Source organism: Pavona decussata, unplaced genomic scaffold (genome assembly GCF_977016875.1).
Source record: "Pavona decussata unplaced genomic scaffold, jaPavDecu1.1 SCAFFOLD_2, whole genome shotgun sequence".
NCBI classification, from domain to species: Eukaryota; Metazoa; Cnidaria; class Anthozoa; order Scleractinia; family Agariciidae; genus Pavona; species Pavona decussata.
Window position 1 is genome coordinate 1,099,099 of NW_028145426.1, and position 16,714 is coordinate 1,115,812.

The following is a 16,714-nucleotide window of genomic DNA, read 5'->3' on the forward strand; positions in this document are numbered from 1 at the left end:
TGCGTTAAATTGGTGAATTGCTTAACCCTAGATAATATAGAAAAGTGCTTAGACCTTAATAATATTTTTGTTGCTTAACTGGCAGGGGTATTTTGCTGAATGCCAAATGTTGCATTTTATGCTGCCTGTGACAGTTTAGCATTAAGCAACGAATGAAGTTATTTAGGTCTAAGCACTTCTGTTTACTGTCTAGGGTTAAGCACCAGTTATACAGACAGTTAGCAGTACTGTTGTTATGGCAGCCATTCCATGAAAGGACTTCTATGAATTCGGCATTCTGCAAAATACCCCTGCCGCTTCAAAATTAAACTATAAATTATACTTGGCTTCATGTGAATACATATACTACCTGCTATACAAGGTAGTAAGGTATCCTTTTGAACCCAAAACCCCATTTCAGTAAAAGAGGCATTCTAAGCTACATGATTATGTGAGTGGGTCCAAAATCAAATATCAAAATATTACATATATGTTCGCTGAAGGTAAATATTCAGGACGGGTACTTCCTCCTAAAGCTTCCTATTGATATTTATTTTTTCTGTTGTTTTTACCCTTTTTCGAGGCGAACTTGTGTATGTATAGCAATCAGTGCAGAAATCAACTAAACAACGATCTTTAAAAAATTTGCAAAAACAAGTGAATAAATATTTTGCGTAAGCTAATTGTATTGATGAAAATGAAATCACACTTCGCTTTTAACGTTCTTTGAAAAGACTTTCAGTCAAGAATACTCACACATCTAAATCTTTGCCGTTATATCCTATTCTTTTAAGTATTTGTGTTTGTTCTCTGTAAAGATTAGCAGTATTTTGTCAACAGTGCAAGAAATCAATATCTTGCAAACCAGCAAAGATTTGTCAACAAAATCACATGGATATACTCGCCTCTTCTGAGAATAACCAGTCCTTTTATTCCACTGCTGATTTTTTCGTTCGTTTTACAACGTTAAGTGAGCGAAACGTTCCACTTCAAGAGGAAAAATCCAACGTTTGTCAAGCCGGATCGGAGTAAAATGAGTTCTCTTCAAGATTCGGTTGCTGTTTCCCGCCGGCCGCAAGTAGTTTTTATACTCTTTCTCCCGCTGTTGGAAGGCAAAATTTGGACTAGATTAGAAAAAAAAACTCCAAGGGAAATAATGAGCATGGACCGAAAAAACTGAGCTCAAAAGAATCCTGTGAAGTAAGCAGTATTTAGCTTCTTAAACGGCGTGTCAACACTGCAAAACAACAAGTTGCAAGACAGTAAACAAACAAAGTTTTGTCTACAAAATAACATGAATATACTCACCTCTTCTTAGAGTAACCAGTCCTTTTATTCCAATTCCTGATTTTCTGTTCGTTTTACAACATCAAGTGAGCGAAACGTTTCACTTCAAGAGGTCGTGCTGGGTCGGAGTAAGATGGTTTTACTTCAAAATACTGATGATGTGCAAGTCGATTTGTTTCTCCCGCCGCTAGTCCTCTGGCTGTTTCTCCCGCTGTCGGTTACATAACTTGACTTTGTATTTTGTTGTCTTCAAAGTGTCTTGTGTTTTTCTTAAAAGCAACTTCCCGGTAAATAAACAAGGGTCGCAGCACGATCGCAGCACAGCTTCACACAACCTGAGTTTTCCTGTGGTACTTAAATTGCGGTTGTTTCGCCCGAAAGTCGACTCACTCGAAAGAGTTTTGCCCAAACTTGGTCAATTCGCACGTCGAAATACAACATGCTAATACACCGTATTCACAAATTCCATATGGATAATTAGTTCTAACTTTTCACTTCGCGGTAAAATTTCCCGCTAACAAAAGTAAATCAATAAAATAATATTTGTTACAAATCGACATGCCAGCTATTTGTCTTGAAATCATAATCAATTATCTTGTAGGTCATCCGTAACATCTCGGAGAAACTCGGCACCTCAACGTAAGGACCTCTTTTAGTTTGTTTGTACAATTTTTACTGATTGTATCTCCGCTCGTTTAATCGTGTAGGTCTTAAAGCTATTTTTGCCAATGTATGTTTTCCATTTTATTATTTTAAACATCGCGTGAATCAACGTGAGTCCGGGCGATATACCGTCGGGCGAATGGTACATTTAGGAGACGTAAAAAGTAGTATTTTTACTGAATAAATCATCTTATGGTGAAGTATAAGACCTAAGAAAGTAAAGGTGTCAGATTATACATGTAAAACAAATGATGCACATAAATGTGGATAACAAGCTGTGCTCATTCCGTGCTCGCAGTAGGGAAATGTTTCGTTGACCAAGCTGAAGAGCCAAAATCCCCCTCCCCTCCCCCTTTTGGGGTTAACTTCACTACCCCTCCCTATTTTAGAGCATCTAAGAATCCATTTTCACTTAACTGCCCACCCCTTCCACTTTTGTATCCGGCACTGTTTATAAAGGTTTTTTCTACCCAACCTTGCGGCCGTTAACAAATCCAGTATATATTAAGCCCCACCCCCTCCCCAATAGCACGCCCCCTGGCCATGTGTACATGTTAGATCACCAAATTTAATAACGAAAAGTAAGGAGAAGTTTTACTTTTAAAGTTAAACCTAGTATGTTTACTAAAACATACAACGTTCACTTGATTTCTTCGTTTGTATCTTCACAGATATATGGTTTAATTTCAAATCAGCTCTCTATGATCCCTCCCATCAAAAAGTGCATGCCTTGAAAAGAAATAATCCCTCCCCTCCCCCACGCTATAATCCTAAGGCCTACTTAAAAGTGCATTTTACAAACAATTTATTAAAGGCTGGTATGATTCACCATCCCAAATCTGGAGGACGCAGGCCGTACTAATGCACTTTGGAGTCTGGAGGACACTCGAGAGGCTGACGTTGTTCTCGCCTATGCCTCAAGCAATTCTTTCACTTTGTATTGAATCGATAACCTGCTAACGGCATGAGACAGTAATTGCTTGCTTGCGTTCTCTGCGGAGATGGAAACCTTAATGGAGAACGTGCAAGACCAGATACCGGGTTCAAATGCTCCTACTGTTAACGTAGATTGATTTGCCTTCTGTTGCTCCGAATTCAACCCCCCCCCCCCCCTCCCCCACGCTTTGTAAATAGCAAACAGTTCTTTCTCCTACTATGTCATGTTTATTTAAAATTGTTTGTTTTCTTTGTTTTAGTGACATGCCTGGAAACTAGCTACCTAGAAGTTAGGTGGACCACTGCAGAAGCAACATTTACCATTTTTTACATTTACGAATATACAAGCCCTTTAACATTCAATTTTTTTTTTCTATTTTGTCTTTTTCTTTTATGCATTCAAATTCGATCAGAATCAAATTTATAGAGGTTTAAAGCAGTCTGTGTTCACTAAAGAAACTTTTTCGTGCTTTCGAAAACTGATAAGTGGTCGGAAAACCGACACTCGTTAATGGCCAATTTATGTTATTATTTATCACTTTATTTTGTCAAGTTCGTTTGCCTTCTGCTTTAACAATGTTGCGGCTTCAGATCCCTTGTTTTCAACTGAATATATATCTGCGATCGTAAAACGCAGATCTTTGGCATCCAGCAACAGAAAAGCAGCACCGACTCCAATAGTCAACCCCCCTGTTAGTTTTCCCCCTGCTCGCATGCTTTGCAGGGCAAGAAAGCAAATGAACAATAGCCTTGCTTTCTCTTTCCTATCAAGCCACAGCTGAACTGTATTCTCCGTCTTTTTCGCATTATTTATGGAATCGAAAGTCTCTTTTGAGTCTTTTTCAGCTTTCTTCATTTCAGTAGAGCTGATAGAGTCCTCCAAAGTACTTGTGCCCAGGTTTGTGACAGTACAAGCCAGTCCAAAACCCATCCCTATTGTTAACAAGGGTACAGCAATCTCAGATAATGCGATTGTAGCAACACCTCCACTGATGGTCAAAATCCCTCCTACTATCCCAGCCGTAGTTCCGCAGGCATGCGCTATTTTGCAGTCCTTCCACACTTGATCAAGTTTTTCAGCCACTTTACGGAGACTCTTAGCAGTATCCTTCGCCCTGGAACTCATTTTCTTCTACTTCTCTGTCTCAGTCAGATCGCTGAAGCGAGTCACTTTTTTTCGGGTTGTCTTCCACGATTTTAAGAGTCGTATCTGAAAAGAAATTAAAATCAAAAGATACTTAATTTTATTGTATCCCTGTGGCATCCATGCAAATAAAGGGATTTTGATGGTTTCGTAGATCTGCTTCAACTACAGTAAAAACCCGCGTGTATACGAACCTATATGTTTCGAAGTATGAAAGAATAGGTTCTTGTATTTTGGGGTAGTTATTGGCAATATTTGTTAAGTAGGTTCATAATGAGGTTCTTAATTTCTATGAAGGAAATTAATAGTTGTCGACTACCAGTAAAATAAATTAACAGTAATTATTCACAACTCACAATTGTATAAAGTTAAGCCTTACAAAGCGGATAACGGAATATATATAGTGTTGTCTCTATCTCTGCAGTCTGAAGTCTGGTTAAAATGTTTATCCAAATTTGACCGTAACCCGCATATGCGAGCATGCTTGAACCCTCTTAGCTAAAGGGCTTCTTTTATTCTTGAGTATTAAAATGGAAAATTTCCGCCAGCAGGTTCTTTATCCATTAGGGTAGTTAGGGTCTCACACGCGGTTATTTACTGTAGCTGCTGTGTTACAATAGAACGACCAGTTGACCCCTTAGAACACCAAACGTCGTCAGCCAAGGGAATAAAGAGCGTCTACCTATTTACAACGAATAGAACCTTTCTGGGGCCTAGGAGCATGTTATTCAGAAAATACATGTTCTCAAGGCATCTCAAGTCTATAATCCTCTGTGCAGCGAAAATGAATGGATGTAAACCGCCTAGGTTCTGCATAAATCAATCTACATCGGCAGCAATTCTTAGAATACGTCAAACGTAAACACAGACGATTCTTGGAACCTACTAATGAATATTTAATGAACGGCTTGAAGTAGCCCATTGATTCAGAGCCGAAAATCTGGAGGAACTTTCTTTTCCTTCTAAAAAAGATATAGAAGGAAACTTGTGGCTTTTAGCAGAAGACAATTCCTCGGGGCTAATGATTCCGTCTATGCATTGCATAATGAAAGTACAATGCATTATCACACTATTATATTTTGAGCGCAAAGACCAAGATATATTACTTTTCACTTTCCCAAGTACTGAGGACTAGGGTGCATTGAAGTTATTTCTGGATATTTATTATTATTACTTCAGGGACTGATTGAGATGCCTTCAATTTCGATATAGTGTACGTTTTAAAACGCGCATTATCCAAACTCTTAACTAGAATCAATACTGCAGATTACTTCAGGCGACCGTGACAAAGGAGAAAATTCGTAAAAGATGCTGACTGACTGCCTATCGTGTTTCTGGTAATTGCAAGCAGGCGCTGAAACCCATTTACCCTCTATAATATAGTAAAGGAAAACTGGACAAACCTTGCGATCGATGAAATCAGCTCCACTCTCTTCGGTAGCTCTGTATTCAACGGTAAACACAGCATAAATGGCGTGTGAGGAGAATAAATCCTTAGGCGCAATTTGGCGAACCATTCATGTCATTTTACACGAAGGGACTTTCCCAGGGACAAATCCCTAGCGGAGGGCAAAGTCCCTTCTACCGAAACCAAAATAGAAAACAAAAAATAAACCAATCGCAGAGCGTATCCAAGCGTAGACAATGGAATGGTTTTTTCCCTTGGACAAATCCCTTGGTATGAAAATATGTGATTGGTTGACCAAAGGAAATTTATGCTGATCGCATAAAATTTATATATAGATCATGAGTAAGCTTTTCGCTGTTAATTGAGTGTTTTGAGTAAGTAACATCTGCGTTGATATAGGCAGATCAGTCGCTCTTTGCTGTTGAGTACACTGGTTCAAGACCCGAGTTGGTTTGAACAGAGGCGATCTCATAGCAAGGTTTGTCCAATATCCTTTATTACTCTAGAGTGAGTGTATTTAGGCGCCATCCTGTTTCACAGTTTAGGGTTGAGGTGAATTCTGAAAAACGCGGCCTTGTATTAAATCGCCATGCAGAAACGCCATAGGCAGTAACGAAGAGTTATCTGAAAATCCACATGTACAGCTCGTCTCTCGATAGGGTCACAGCAATAATTCAAACTGAATGCAAATTCGTATTGCTTTTAACATAACTTGCGTTAAACACCGACCCGCCGATCATTTCACTTTCACTTTCGTCGTCAGTCACCGGAAATTATCTTTCAGACTTTTGATTGATCCCTGTTTTGACAACTAAAATTGAATCGACTTCAAGGAAATTTTACGATCAGTTCTGGGATAAAAATTGTGAGATAACTTCAATGCAACGCACTGGTCTGCAATCCTTAGTGCTAGAAAGACTGAGTCCAAAGTAAAAACACTACATGGTGATCTTCGCGATAAAACAGCAGTAAACAGTAGTATGATACCCGATTCATAAGAGGACGGAACCGTTGGCCTCGACAATTGATCTGCAAGGTAAAGGATACCAAAGAGAAAGTTCCTTCAAGTTTCGAGTTAAAACGGGCTAGTCGAGGTTGCTTTATGCTACAAGTTAATTCTAGGAACTGTTGTGCTTACTTGAAATGTTTCTGAGCAGTGCTTTATGCTATGTTTGGCAAAGAAGTACGATCAAACCCGGTTTCTACTGATCTTTATTGCTGCTTGCTATGATTAGGTTTCAGTACTCTTCAGTAATTTTTAACAGAGACATAGTTCCGGCAAATATGGGGAATATACCTGTTTAAAAACATTTTGAGTTTGCTTCCTAACATTGGCAACCAGTTAAACAAAAGACTCTTCATAGTTCCTTGTATCAATATAAACAGTAGGTGAAGTCAACGATATTTTTGTCATACGTGAATGAAATTAACCTTTGGGTCAAATTTAAATTTAGCTTTATGTTTTATCAATATAGCAACTGTAATCCGTTTGCCGGTATGCACAAGTATTGAAATCCTTTTTCTTAGCTAGACTTAAGAGAGAAAACCCGCTAAACAAGTTGGCTTTGGCGACACGATTTTACTATTGCGTCAGATGCTCCAGAAAGACGCTCTTCGCATGATATAATCGCGTGAATCGAAGTGTTTCCATTTGACTGCTCGCTACATGCTAGTCTTTATCATGTGATGGGTTTAGACTGGTTGTTCATGATAACTATATATATATACAGTATATGTGTCACACTATTGGTGCTCCAACAGTGTGACAAACGAAAATTATAATTTATGTTGGGTGCTCTAGGTGTACGGTAAAATTAAATTTTGTTTTGCTTCTAATTCTTTTTTAGAAAAGACGCATAAGAATGGGAGACAACAACTTAGAGGAGATGATTCGCTTACAGCGAATGTTTGCCGACATGTCTGAATTTGAAAAACAACAGGCAAGGGAAGATCTAGAAGAGTTCAGAGGAAAGGCGAAAAGAATGATATTTAACGTGCAAGTCACCATTAAGAGTCTTCGCAAAGCGGCTGATAAGCTTGATGAAGTGTGGAAGGACTGCAAGATAGCACACGCATGCGGAACTACGGCTGGAATAGTGGGAGGGATTTTGACTATCGGTGGAGGAGTTGCGACAATTATGACAGCGGGGATTGCTGCACCCTTATTGTTAGCTGGGATGGGTGTTGGAGCTGCTGGTGCCGGCACAAATCTGGGCACAAGCATCGTGGAGGCTTCCATCAACTCGAATGAAATTAAGAAAGCCGAGAAAGACTTGAAAGAAGCCTTCGATTGCATAAACAATGTGAGGAATAATGTCCAGTTGTGGCTTGATAGGAAGGAGGAAGCAAGGCTGTTGTTCATTTTCTGCCTCGCTATACAAACCCTCGAGTTGAGTGATCCAGTCATCATTAAACTCCTTCAGCAGGTGCTTTTAAATGTCACGAACCTCTCATTCGAAATTGTGGAAGCAGCAACAAGAGTATTTGTGGAAGTAGGACGGGGCAGTGCACAGGCGGCAGGAAAGGCCGGTGCACAGGCAGCAGGCGAGGCTGCAGGCAAGGCAGCAGGCAAGGCAGCAGGCAAGGCTGGTGCAAAGGCAGCAGGCAAGGCTGGTGTAAAGGCAGCAGGCAAGGCTGGTGCAAAGGCTGCAGGAAAAACCGGTGCAAAGGCATCAGGTCGGGCCAGTTTACAATTCACAGGACAGACCACAGTACAGACCACTGTGCAAGTAACAGGACAGACCACTGTGCAAGTAGCAGGACAGACCACTGTACAGACCAGTATGCAAGTAACTGGACAGACCACTGTTCAGGTAGCAGGGCAGACCAGTGTACAGGCAGCAGGACAGGCCGGTGTACAGACAGCACGGCAGGCTGGAGCACAGACCGCAGGACGAGCAGGTGTTCAGGCAGCTGGTGATGTAGCCGAGTCAGGCGCTAAAGCAGGCGCAAAGGCAGGAAGTAAGCTTGCAGGTGGATTGATCATTGGAGTCAGTATTCCATTCCTGGTATGGGACGCCATAGACCTGGGCTTCACGATCAGGGATATCGTTAAAAACAAGGGATCGGAGGCTGCGCGATTTTTAAGAGAGAAAGCAGACGAACTTGAGAAAGGATGTTGAAACAACGAGAAGTCTTGAGCAACGAACTGATTACAATTTGAAATGATTGAACTACACGACAAATGTCTTTTTTGAACACTGCTCAAAGCGTAAGTGACTGATATAAGGTTAGCCCGGCTTCGAGAAAAAATTAGACTGTAGAGCGACACACGAATTCGACTAAGTGGCTAAGAAAAAGTTATAAGTCATGCTACTTGTTTAGTAGTGAATCCACGTATATGTTACAAACGTTAACGAGTTGTAGTACAAATTAAAGCGACATATACCATTGAAGCAAAAAAAAATTGATAACTCAAAATAATACCACACTCTTGTATAGCCAGGTCAGCTACGGTGTAACAGTGCATCATGAAATACACCTTTCCCTAGATGTATGACCCCCTTTTTTTGTTGTTATTGCTTTTCTTCTTCTTTTTATTCTTATTTACTGTAATAATTCTCCCACTTTCCTATTTCTATTCTTCTGCCTAGAAAATTTAGCATTTAATGCATAAATTCAAACTCTGCAAATAGTGAAACAATTCCCAAGGCAAAAAGCAAGGTAAAACCAGAATAATGAAATTACAAAACATGGATGGCTTGCCATATCACGGTCTAGGAAAGACATGATCGCCCCGCAAAACGCAACTAACATGCGCCAAAATGCAAAGGATTCGTGACATTTTGTCCGTGGTGACTCGACTGTGGAAAACGCAGTCGTATTTAGTAATTGTTTATTTACTGTTCTCAAACTCATTAATAATTCAGAAGCCAAAGACAAAGGACTGATCATGCACCGTGAAGTGTTTGAATATCTGATGAAAAACTCCTCGTTTTTGAATCCTTAATTTTCTCTTGTAAATCAGTTTGTTTGAGAAGTTATATCAAACACTCGTCACAGTGTTTCATCACAATATCAAAAACCTCGAAGTTCGTCAATTCTCTTCTGGGTGTTTGACATAGCCTGGCTTACACGTACGACGCAAGCATAAGCATAAGCACAAGCATAGTGAAATAGTCACGAGGATGTTTACACGTGCGATAAGCATAAGCATAAGGTGACATACGCAGGACAGAAGCATAAAAAATGTGGTAGAATCGCGCGGCTAAACTGCCTTTTGGCGCGAGATTTGATTCCAACATGACAGACTAGAATGTACGCTGACAACTTGTCACTGTTTTTCAGTTTCCTTTCCTTGTGCTTGTGCTTATGCTTGCGTAGCCCCAGTTTACACGTACGACGCAACTACGCAAGCACAAGCACAAGCACAAGCACAAGAGAATGGAAATCGTTCCGTTCTCTTGTGCTTGTGCTTATGCTTGCGTCGTTGCGTCGTACGTGTAAACCGGGAAGGCACAAGCATAAGCACACGCGCAAGCACAAGGCGCTTATGCTTGCGTCGCACTGGATTTCTTGTGCTTCTGCTTGTGGTTATGCCTATGCTTGCGTCGTACGTGTAAACCAGGCTTATGTGACGAAACACTGTGTCTCGTGTTTGATATATTACGTCAAACACGAGGAAGAGTGTTTCATTAGATATCCAAACACTGAGAAATAGGTTAAAAAAACGAGGCGCAGCCGAGGTTTTTTAAAATGACTTCGAGGTGTTTGGATATCTGATGAAATACACTTTCGAGTGTTTGATATGGCTTTTCAAATGATCAATAATAGGCCATTTTACAGTTGTGTGTTTAGTGACCTGGCCTTGGATTGGAAGCGAGGCTGAGGGTGACCTTGTTTTGATACAGACCTCACTGCTTTTCATATGCAAATGAAAACTAGTTAGCATAAGAACAGCATGACCTACATATGAAAAGCAGTGAGGTTTGTATCAAAACAAGGTCACCCCCAGCCTCGCTTCCAATGTAACGCCAGGTCACTAAGCACACAACTGTAAAATGGCCTATTCTTGGAGAAACTCAAGGCTAAAGTTGGCAAAATTTTATGGTAATTAGGATCACATATCCAAACTACGGTCACGGTAGTGATTTTCTTTACATATCATGTTTTTCTTTGTTTTGTTTTTGTTTTGTTTTTTTGTGTTTTTTTTTGTGTGTGTTTTTTTTTTTGGTTTTTTGGGGGTTTTTTTTATGGTAGTACGAAGTTCGAACACTGCGATTAATCAAGACCGCTAGAATGAGGTGTCAGCCTTGTTTTAGGTTAGTAGAGCTGTCAGAATTGAAATTGCGAGCGACATGTTTTCAGCTGAGCTGAGATTTTCCCAGCGAGTGTATGTGGTAAAGAATATGATTTGTAGTGTAGCGAACGATTATGGTTTTTGTCGTCTCAGGAAGATATTGTACGCCGACAAAAGAGGAGATTTCAATTTTTATTCTTCTTCAGTTCTGAAGAAACTAGAAACCACGCAGTGTTTCACGACTATTATCGCGAAAGTACAGAATGTAAGCTTATTTCTCAAGATCGACTTGAACTTCAATGTAAGCTTATTAAAAGTATTGTCCCCTGTTGAAAGCGTAGTTACGAATGAAACAGCACGTTTATTTTATGGTATTTCCCCTCTGTTTGAATGTTGCCTGGCGACAGTTAATCCTGTAATATTAGTCAGTTTAATTTTAATGTCCAAATAGTTTAAATGCATACACAAGAAAAAGAAAATTTTGCAACTGGAAAGGATAGCTTATAAAGATATAACAACAAAAGATTGTTTAACATTATTGTAAATAGAGCTACTAGGTTTGTATGAGCCGTTGCAAGGGTATTTGTCTCTTGTCTGTACAGGGAGGTTGACTTACGCAAAACGACATTCAGGTCAGTAGCACCGGGTGAACAATGTAATGTTACACTAAGATCCGTTCAAACTGTAAATATTTTCTCACCTGTCACCCTTACAGATTTCCATGATCACTGTGTATCAGTATGGTGGTTTACCCCCATTGGTGGAGGTCAAAATGGGGCTACTGGGAATGCACCCAATAACCCAATTGCAAGGGAGATACAGTACAAATAGATCCAGGGATGGCAAATCAACCATGGTTTCTCTATGTTTCCAACAGCCATTTCGAAGAAGACAATCTAAATCATTACCCCTCGATTACTGAAGTGTTTCCAGCAACTCAAGGTTTAACCCAGCTGACTACATTACTCTGCAGTATAATTATGTCATCATTATATGACAATATACATCAAGCCCCAGTTGTTCAAAGGCCGGATAACTTTATCCGCTGGATAAGGCACTCTTCAGGGTCTAAAATATACTTCATGTGAAACGTTGTCCAAGGTTTGGCACACTACCAAACTTAACTGTAGTTGGAGTATGCATATTCGCTTGTACAAGAGGAAATACTGAAATATTTGCATAGATTGAAACTGTCGGATAGTGACTTATCCACAAAATAAAGTTATCCGGCCTTTGAACAACTGGAGCCCGATAACTGTAAGATATCGCAATATTTTTTAATCGGTACATATTGCGTAACATGTTCAAGCGTAATTCACATAAAATTGCCGCTATGTTTGGTTTATCAAAAAAATCAGTACTTTGTCCTTGTCTCGCTCGGCCAATTTTCTTAACTGTCATTCGTGGCAAACAAGGTGGCTGACGCGGTTACACGGCCAAAAATTTACAGAGAATGCTGGGAAAGTTTATGTTACGCAATACTGAAAAGCTCAATTACATGAGGGATTCCTTTTCTCTGAATTTTTGGTGGTCAGAACCCGGGGGCCGTTTCTCGAAAGACCCGGTAACTTACCGGGCCCGATAAGTGTCTTTGGTGATAAATGTTTCGTCACAAATCAATTTTTGGTAGCTTTGCATACTAAATTTTAAAATCTTATAATTCTATGAAAACATTGGCCAAGTACCATATCTGTAATCGCTATGTAATCGACGGAAAAACATTTAAAATTATACTTATTGGGTCCCTTAAGTTACCGGGACTTTCGCGAATCGGGCCCCCTGGGACCCGTTTCTCGAAAGTCCCGGTAACTTACAGAGCCCAATGAGTATATTTGTAGTGTTTTTTTGCCGATTACACAGTGATTATAGACATGGTACTTGGCCAATGTTTTCATAGATCGGATCGAATTTACGTAAGATTTTAAAATGCAGTATTCAAAGCTAACAAAATTGACTTCTGTTAAGGAAGGTGCCCACTATTGTTACTGCGCATACGTTCTGCGCATCTCGAGATACTCGTATATAGGCAGTGCTCATTGATACAAAAATATTTTTTTACTCACATGCATGCTTAAATCGATGGACACTTAGATCAAAGTATAGGACGCAAGCCGCTTAATAGCTGAGTTATTAACAATTTACAAGTCACTGAAAGCAGCGGGCTTTTTGTGTTTAATAGGGGAAAATCTTATCTTTATTCACAAAATCATGATTTGAATTTTCAGAAATGTCATTGAATTTTCAAACCTGTTTTTCGATTCTTGTCTTGCAGAAACGGCAGAAAGAGCAGAAAGATGATATGTGACAACAATGCGGTAAGTTTTTTATATTCGAATTTCTCTTTTTGCGAGTAAAGCTTCCGATAATAGGAGTTTACTCAATGACATTCCTACACAAGTAAAAATAATTGAAGCAAACTTGGATACTTGTCTTTACCAACCAAAATCTTACCTTAATTTAATCGCGTATCGAATCATCCAATCAACTGTACCGAAAAAGATGGCGACTGGCACAGTTACCCATGATTCCTAGCGTACGAAATCCTAAAAAAGCTCATACAAACGCAGAGAAAGGTTGTAAAACCTTTAAACCTAGCACATATGGCTTTCTGTGTGCCTACTGGTTGTGTTAGGTTCGCAAGGTATCGTGGTAAAATCAACCGTCGCCATTTTTTTCCGTTCAGTGAATTTGAAAGTGGCATTGTCACCATAATATTCTTTTACCGTTGGCGAGGTGGTTTTCGCTCTGTCTTTTGCAAATAAAGAGTGACGAGCCTGCCCAGGTTGTCGGCGGGTGTTTTAGCCTTTTCAAAGTAGCTTGCACTAGTATGATTTTCAGAGTTAAAATAGTTTTCTGCACTACTGTGCATCTGTAGCGGGTTTTGTGATAGCAGGTTTGGAGGATTTGATAAAACCTTGTATTTAACAATCGTATGTTTAACATCAAAGGTGATTCGTGCACGAGGCGTTTTGCTTCTCTTATTTTAAAATCTCTTTATTTTTAGTTTGGGGAAGATTTTGAATTGACTGGACATCGTTCTTAATAAATCATAATTACAGCGACAACGGGCTGACAGCAAAGCGGATCGAAAATCAAAATACACAAACATGACCTTTTGAGTAACAGTTGATGCGGGTTTTTTTTTTTAATCCAAAAACGGATTTTGTATTGTTTGGTGAAATCCAAAAACGAATCATAGATCCTTAAAATCTACACTCCGGGTGGATTCTTTAGATAAAATTTAAATCCGGAATTATGACATTCAACACCTGGGCGTTTTTATTATTTTTTTTTTTTTTTGGGGGGGGGGGGAATGATTCGGAAAAAGTGTTTTTTGGCAAGCGGTTTTTCGTGCAAAAATGGTGCACAACAGTTATGTTGTTTGCGTTACGTTTTGTTTCCGCCAGTTGATTTTCCAATCACGAGGAGCACGAAAAAAGGTAGAAAATTTTTGCGCAAAAAACTGCACGAAAAGGAAGTTTACAGCAATTGTAAGCACTTTACCTACAGCTAAACAATTTGGATACAAAAAAAAAACCCCTTTGATAGCCGTCGATTTGTAACTTATCAGGCATGTTTTTTATCAGCTATTTTTGTCGATCGCTAAGTTATTTCTTCTCTTGTGGCGTTGTTTTCCACTTTATTTTATTTATTTATCTTGTCAACTGTTATTTTCTTATTTTCAGGTCTCCATCCCTCGTTGTCATGGCAAATGATCCTTTTTCGGATCTTCGGTTTTTTTTTGTGGTCAAGAATCCATATGATCTGGGATCACCAATCCGCTTTCGGATTCTCCGGATTCTCTTTCGGATTATGCTTATTATTTTTCAACTTGCCAGCGAAATTCCTATTAATTCAGTTTTCTATGTTCAGACTTAAACTAGCCAGATCCCCAAACTCTCCAACTGTTCCTAAGGCATTCTTGGGGGAAGACAAACTGGCACAAAATAGATTTTTATCATCCACAAATTGACTCAGTTTAATTTCACCTACCAACTGTTTAATTCCTTCAGAATTTTATTTTGTTGTATTTTGTTTGACAACAATTCTGCTGAAAGAACAAACAGTTACGGAGGGAGATGCATTCCTGGCGCACACTTTAGAATAGTTTCAACTGATTCGTTAAGAAGCCATTAATTGTTTATCACTGCACTCTCAATACTTTGAGAAAACCACCTTGTCAGTATGTACCAAATTGCAGCTGCTTTAAGGCGCCACCTTCACTCCCACACCTTACTCCTGACTCTGAGTGCTGCAAACATGACGATGGCACTGATAAAAAAGCTCGATTTTCTAAATTGGCCATTTTTGTACCTTAATCGCCCTTCCTGACAAAACAGTCGTTTTTCGCAGACCAGGGACACAAGGCTGTTACGTGGTTTCACACGGCCAACTTAAATTTGCAAACAGACTGTAAAACACTTGGCAATCTCCTGGGCTTACGTGAACGATTATCTTTATAAGCATTCCTGCGTGGTGTTATTTTCCCTATATACAGGTACATGTGCCACAACCAACCGTTAATTAAAATATATAATTATATTCAGCAAATTCAAAGAGCTACAAAACTCATGCCCCTGGTTTGACCTGAGCAATCTCGTCTGTGCAGAGCCACAAAATGCTTTGCAGTGGCAGCCATGGGCCGAGGTATAAAAGTATAGAAAAGGGAAGGGAAAACTGTCATTTGGGTATTTCAAAGGGCTTTTCAAAATATCTTCAACAGACCCAACGAAAAAAGATAGAGTGTTCCTACTTTAGGTATTTGAAAGAGGTATCATCTTCTATGGAGGGTATATGAAAGGGTTGCCTTTTCTGTCAAAAATGGTATATAAAAGGGTTTTGATCTCGGAAGGAGTGTCCCCATATAAACCTTTGTTGAGTATCACTCGGGATACGGCCATCCCTCATCACACACACTGGAACAAAAGCTGTCAACTCGTCCTACGAAAACCAGGTCAAGTAAGAAAAAGTAAGACTTCTGGGTCGCCAGTTGAAAAAAAACACTTGGCCAACTATTTTTGGTTCCGATAAGAGATCGTGCTAGGGCGGAATGTTAGCCGTAATAAACACGAGACCAGAAACGTAAAGGGTCTTTAGAGCTCTTGGCACTTTGAAACTGGCAAATCATGGAACAGGTTTTTTTTTAACGGTTAACTCTTTTTACGACTAACGGTAAACATTTTCAATTTGTACGCCTAACGACTGGATGTTTTGTCGTATTACCGCTAACAGTTAACCTCATTGAGACCCTCCACTAAGCAGTTAACATACACTGCATAATTAATTCTCTAATCCCTCATTTGTGTCGTTAGTATTAGCAGCACAACAATTATTTGTACCCTTCAGAAAAAAGTATTCAATGCCAGAACTTTGGTCCATCAGAGGTGGCAAATTTAAAAATTTACGGCACAGGTCTTGTAATTCGTCTCGTAAACGTTTTGTCGGATTTGAAATGCGAAATTTTTGTTCCGCCTTGACTATCTATCTCTGTGCCAAGTCTGAAGAGAAGCTGCCTTTTTTGGTTCTGTCTTGTACGAAATTTTCATAGTCATAATTTGATTATGTGTCCCTATGTCACCCATTATTTATGGTGAATAGCCTCCATATCACCTCACTTGCCGTCTCTTTTTTGCCACGCCAATGTTTTAAATGAAAAGTGGAGAGCTACCCCCACTTACTACAGTAAGAGGCTTTCTTAAATGTGTTTATTGAATTACTGCCAAAACTTGGTAAATATAATAGCCGACGATGCTTATACCAATAGTTCGCAGTTACGTTCATCTTGGTTCCTTTTTGTTCACTGTTTGCTGGGTTTAGTCGAAATAATTCACCCATCATTACCTACCTAAAGCTTGCTTTTGGAATAAAGAAAAAAACTGACCACCCGTCAGCTTAGTTTCGAAAGAAGTTATTGTTCCTTCAACTTACCAAACCGACAAATGATCCATTTACCTAAAGTATTCGATCACAGCTCTTCTGTTGCCCATATGCAACACATCCATATTGGAATCCAACCACTATGCAGGATGTTTGCTCCGGGTGGCCACCCAGCCAAATT

General features: G+C 39.6%; 2 protein-coding genes and 1 long non-coding RNA gene across 5 annotated transcripts in view; 1 reads left to right on the plus strand and 2 right to left on the minus strand.

The window, feature by feature from the left end:
• The window catches only part of LOC146489888 (hsp70/Hsp90 co-chaperone CNS1 homolog), a 187,430-nt gene that overhangs the window by 139,441 nt on the left and 31,275 nt on the right, over window positions 1-16,714 (minus strand). The window lies entirely within an intron of this gene.
• Window positions 2,478-5,628, minus strand: LOC146489897 (uncharacterized). 2 transcript variants are annotated; one of them, XR_014866703.1, is made up of 3 exons: window positions 5,413-5,628; window positions 4,896-4,971; window positions 3,987-4,075 (listed from the first exon to the last, which is right to left on the minus strand). It is a non-coding gene; the product is annotated as an uncharacterized LOC146489897 (long non-coding RNA). The 2 variants fall into 2 exon arrangements; XR_014866713.1 differs by lacking the exon at window positions 4,896-4,971 and having other exon boundaries at window positions 2,478-4,075; window positions 5,413-5,592.
• On the plus strand, window positions 5,741-8,907 carry LOC146489898 (uncharacterized). 2 transcript variants are annotated; one of them, XM_085116336.1, is made up of 3 exons: window positions 5,741-5,895; window positions 7,265-7,942; window positions 8,051-8,907. In XM_085116336.1, exons 2-3 carry the CDS (start codon window positions 7,280-7,282, stop codon window positions 8,537-8,539), a joined length of 1,152 nt encoding a protein of 383 aa, XP_084972462.1. In that variant the 5' UTR covers window positions 5,741-5,895; window positions 7,265-7,279; the 3' UTR covers window positions 8,540-8,907. The 2 variants fall into 2 exon arrangements, with proteins under 2 accessions (XP_084972462.1, XP_084972403.1); XM_085116277.1 differs by having other exon boundaries at window positions 7,265-8,907.

Coding starts and splice junctions, on each gene's coding strand:
- LOC146489898 (XM_085116277.1), top strand. CDS start 7,280: ATGGGAGACAACAACTTAGAGGAGATGATTCGCTTACAGCGAATGTTT.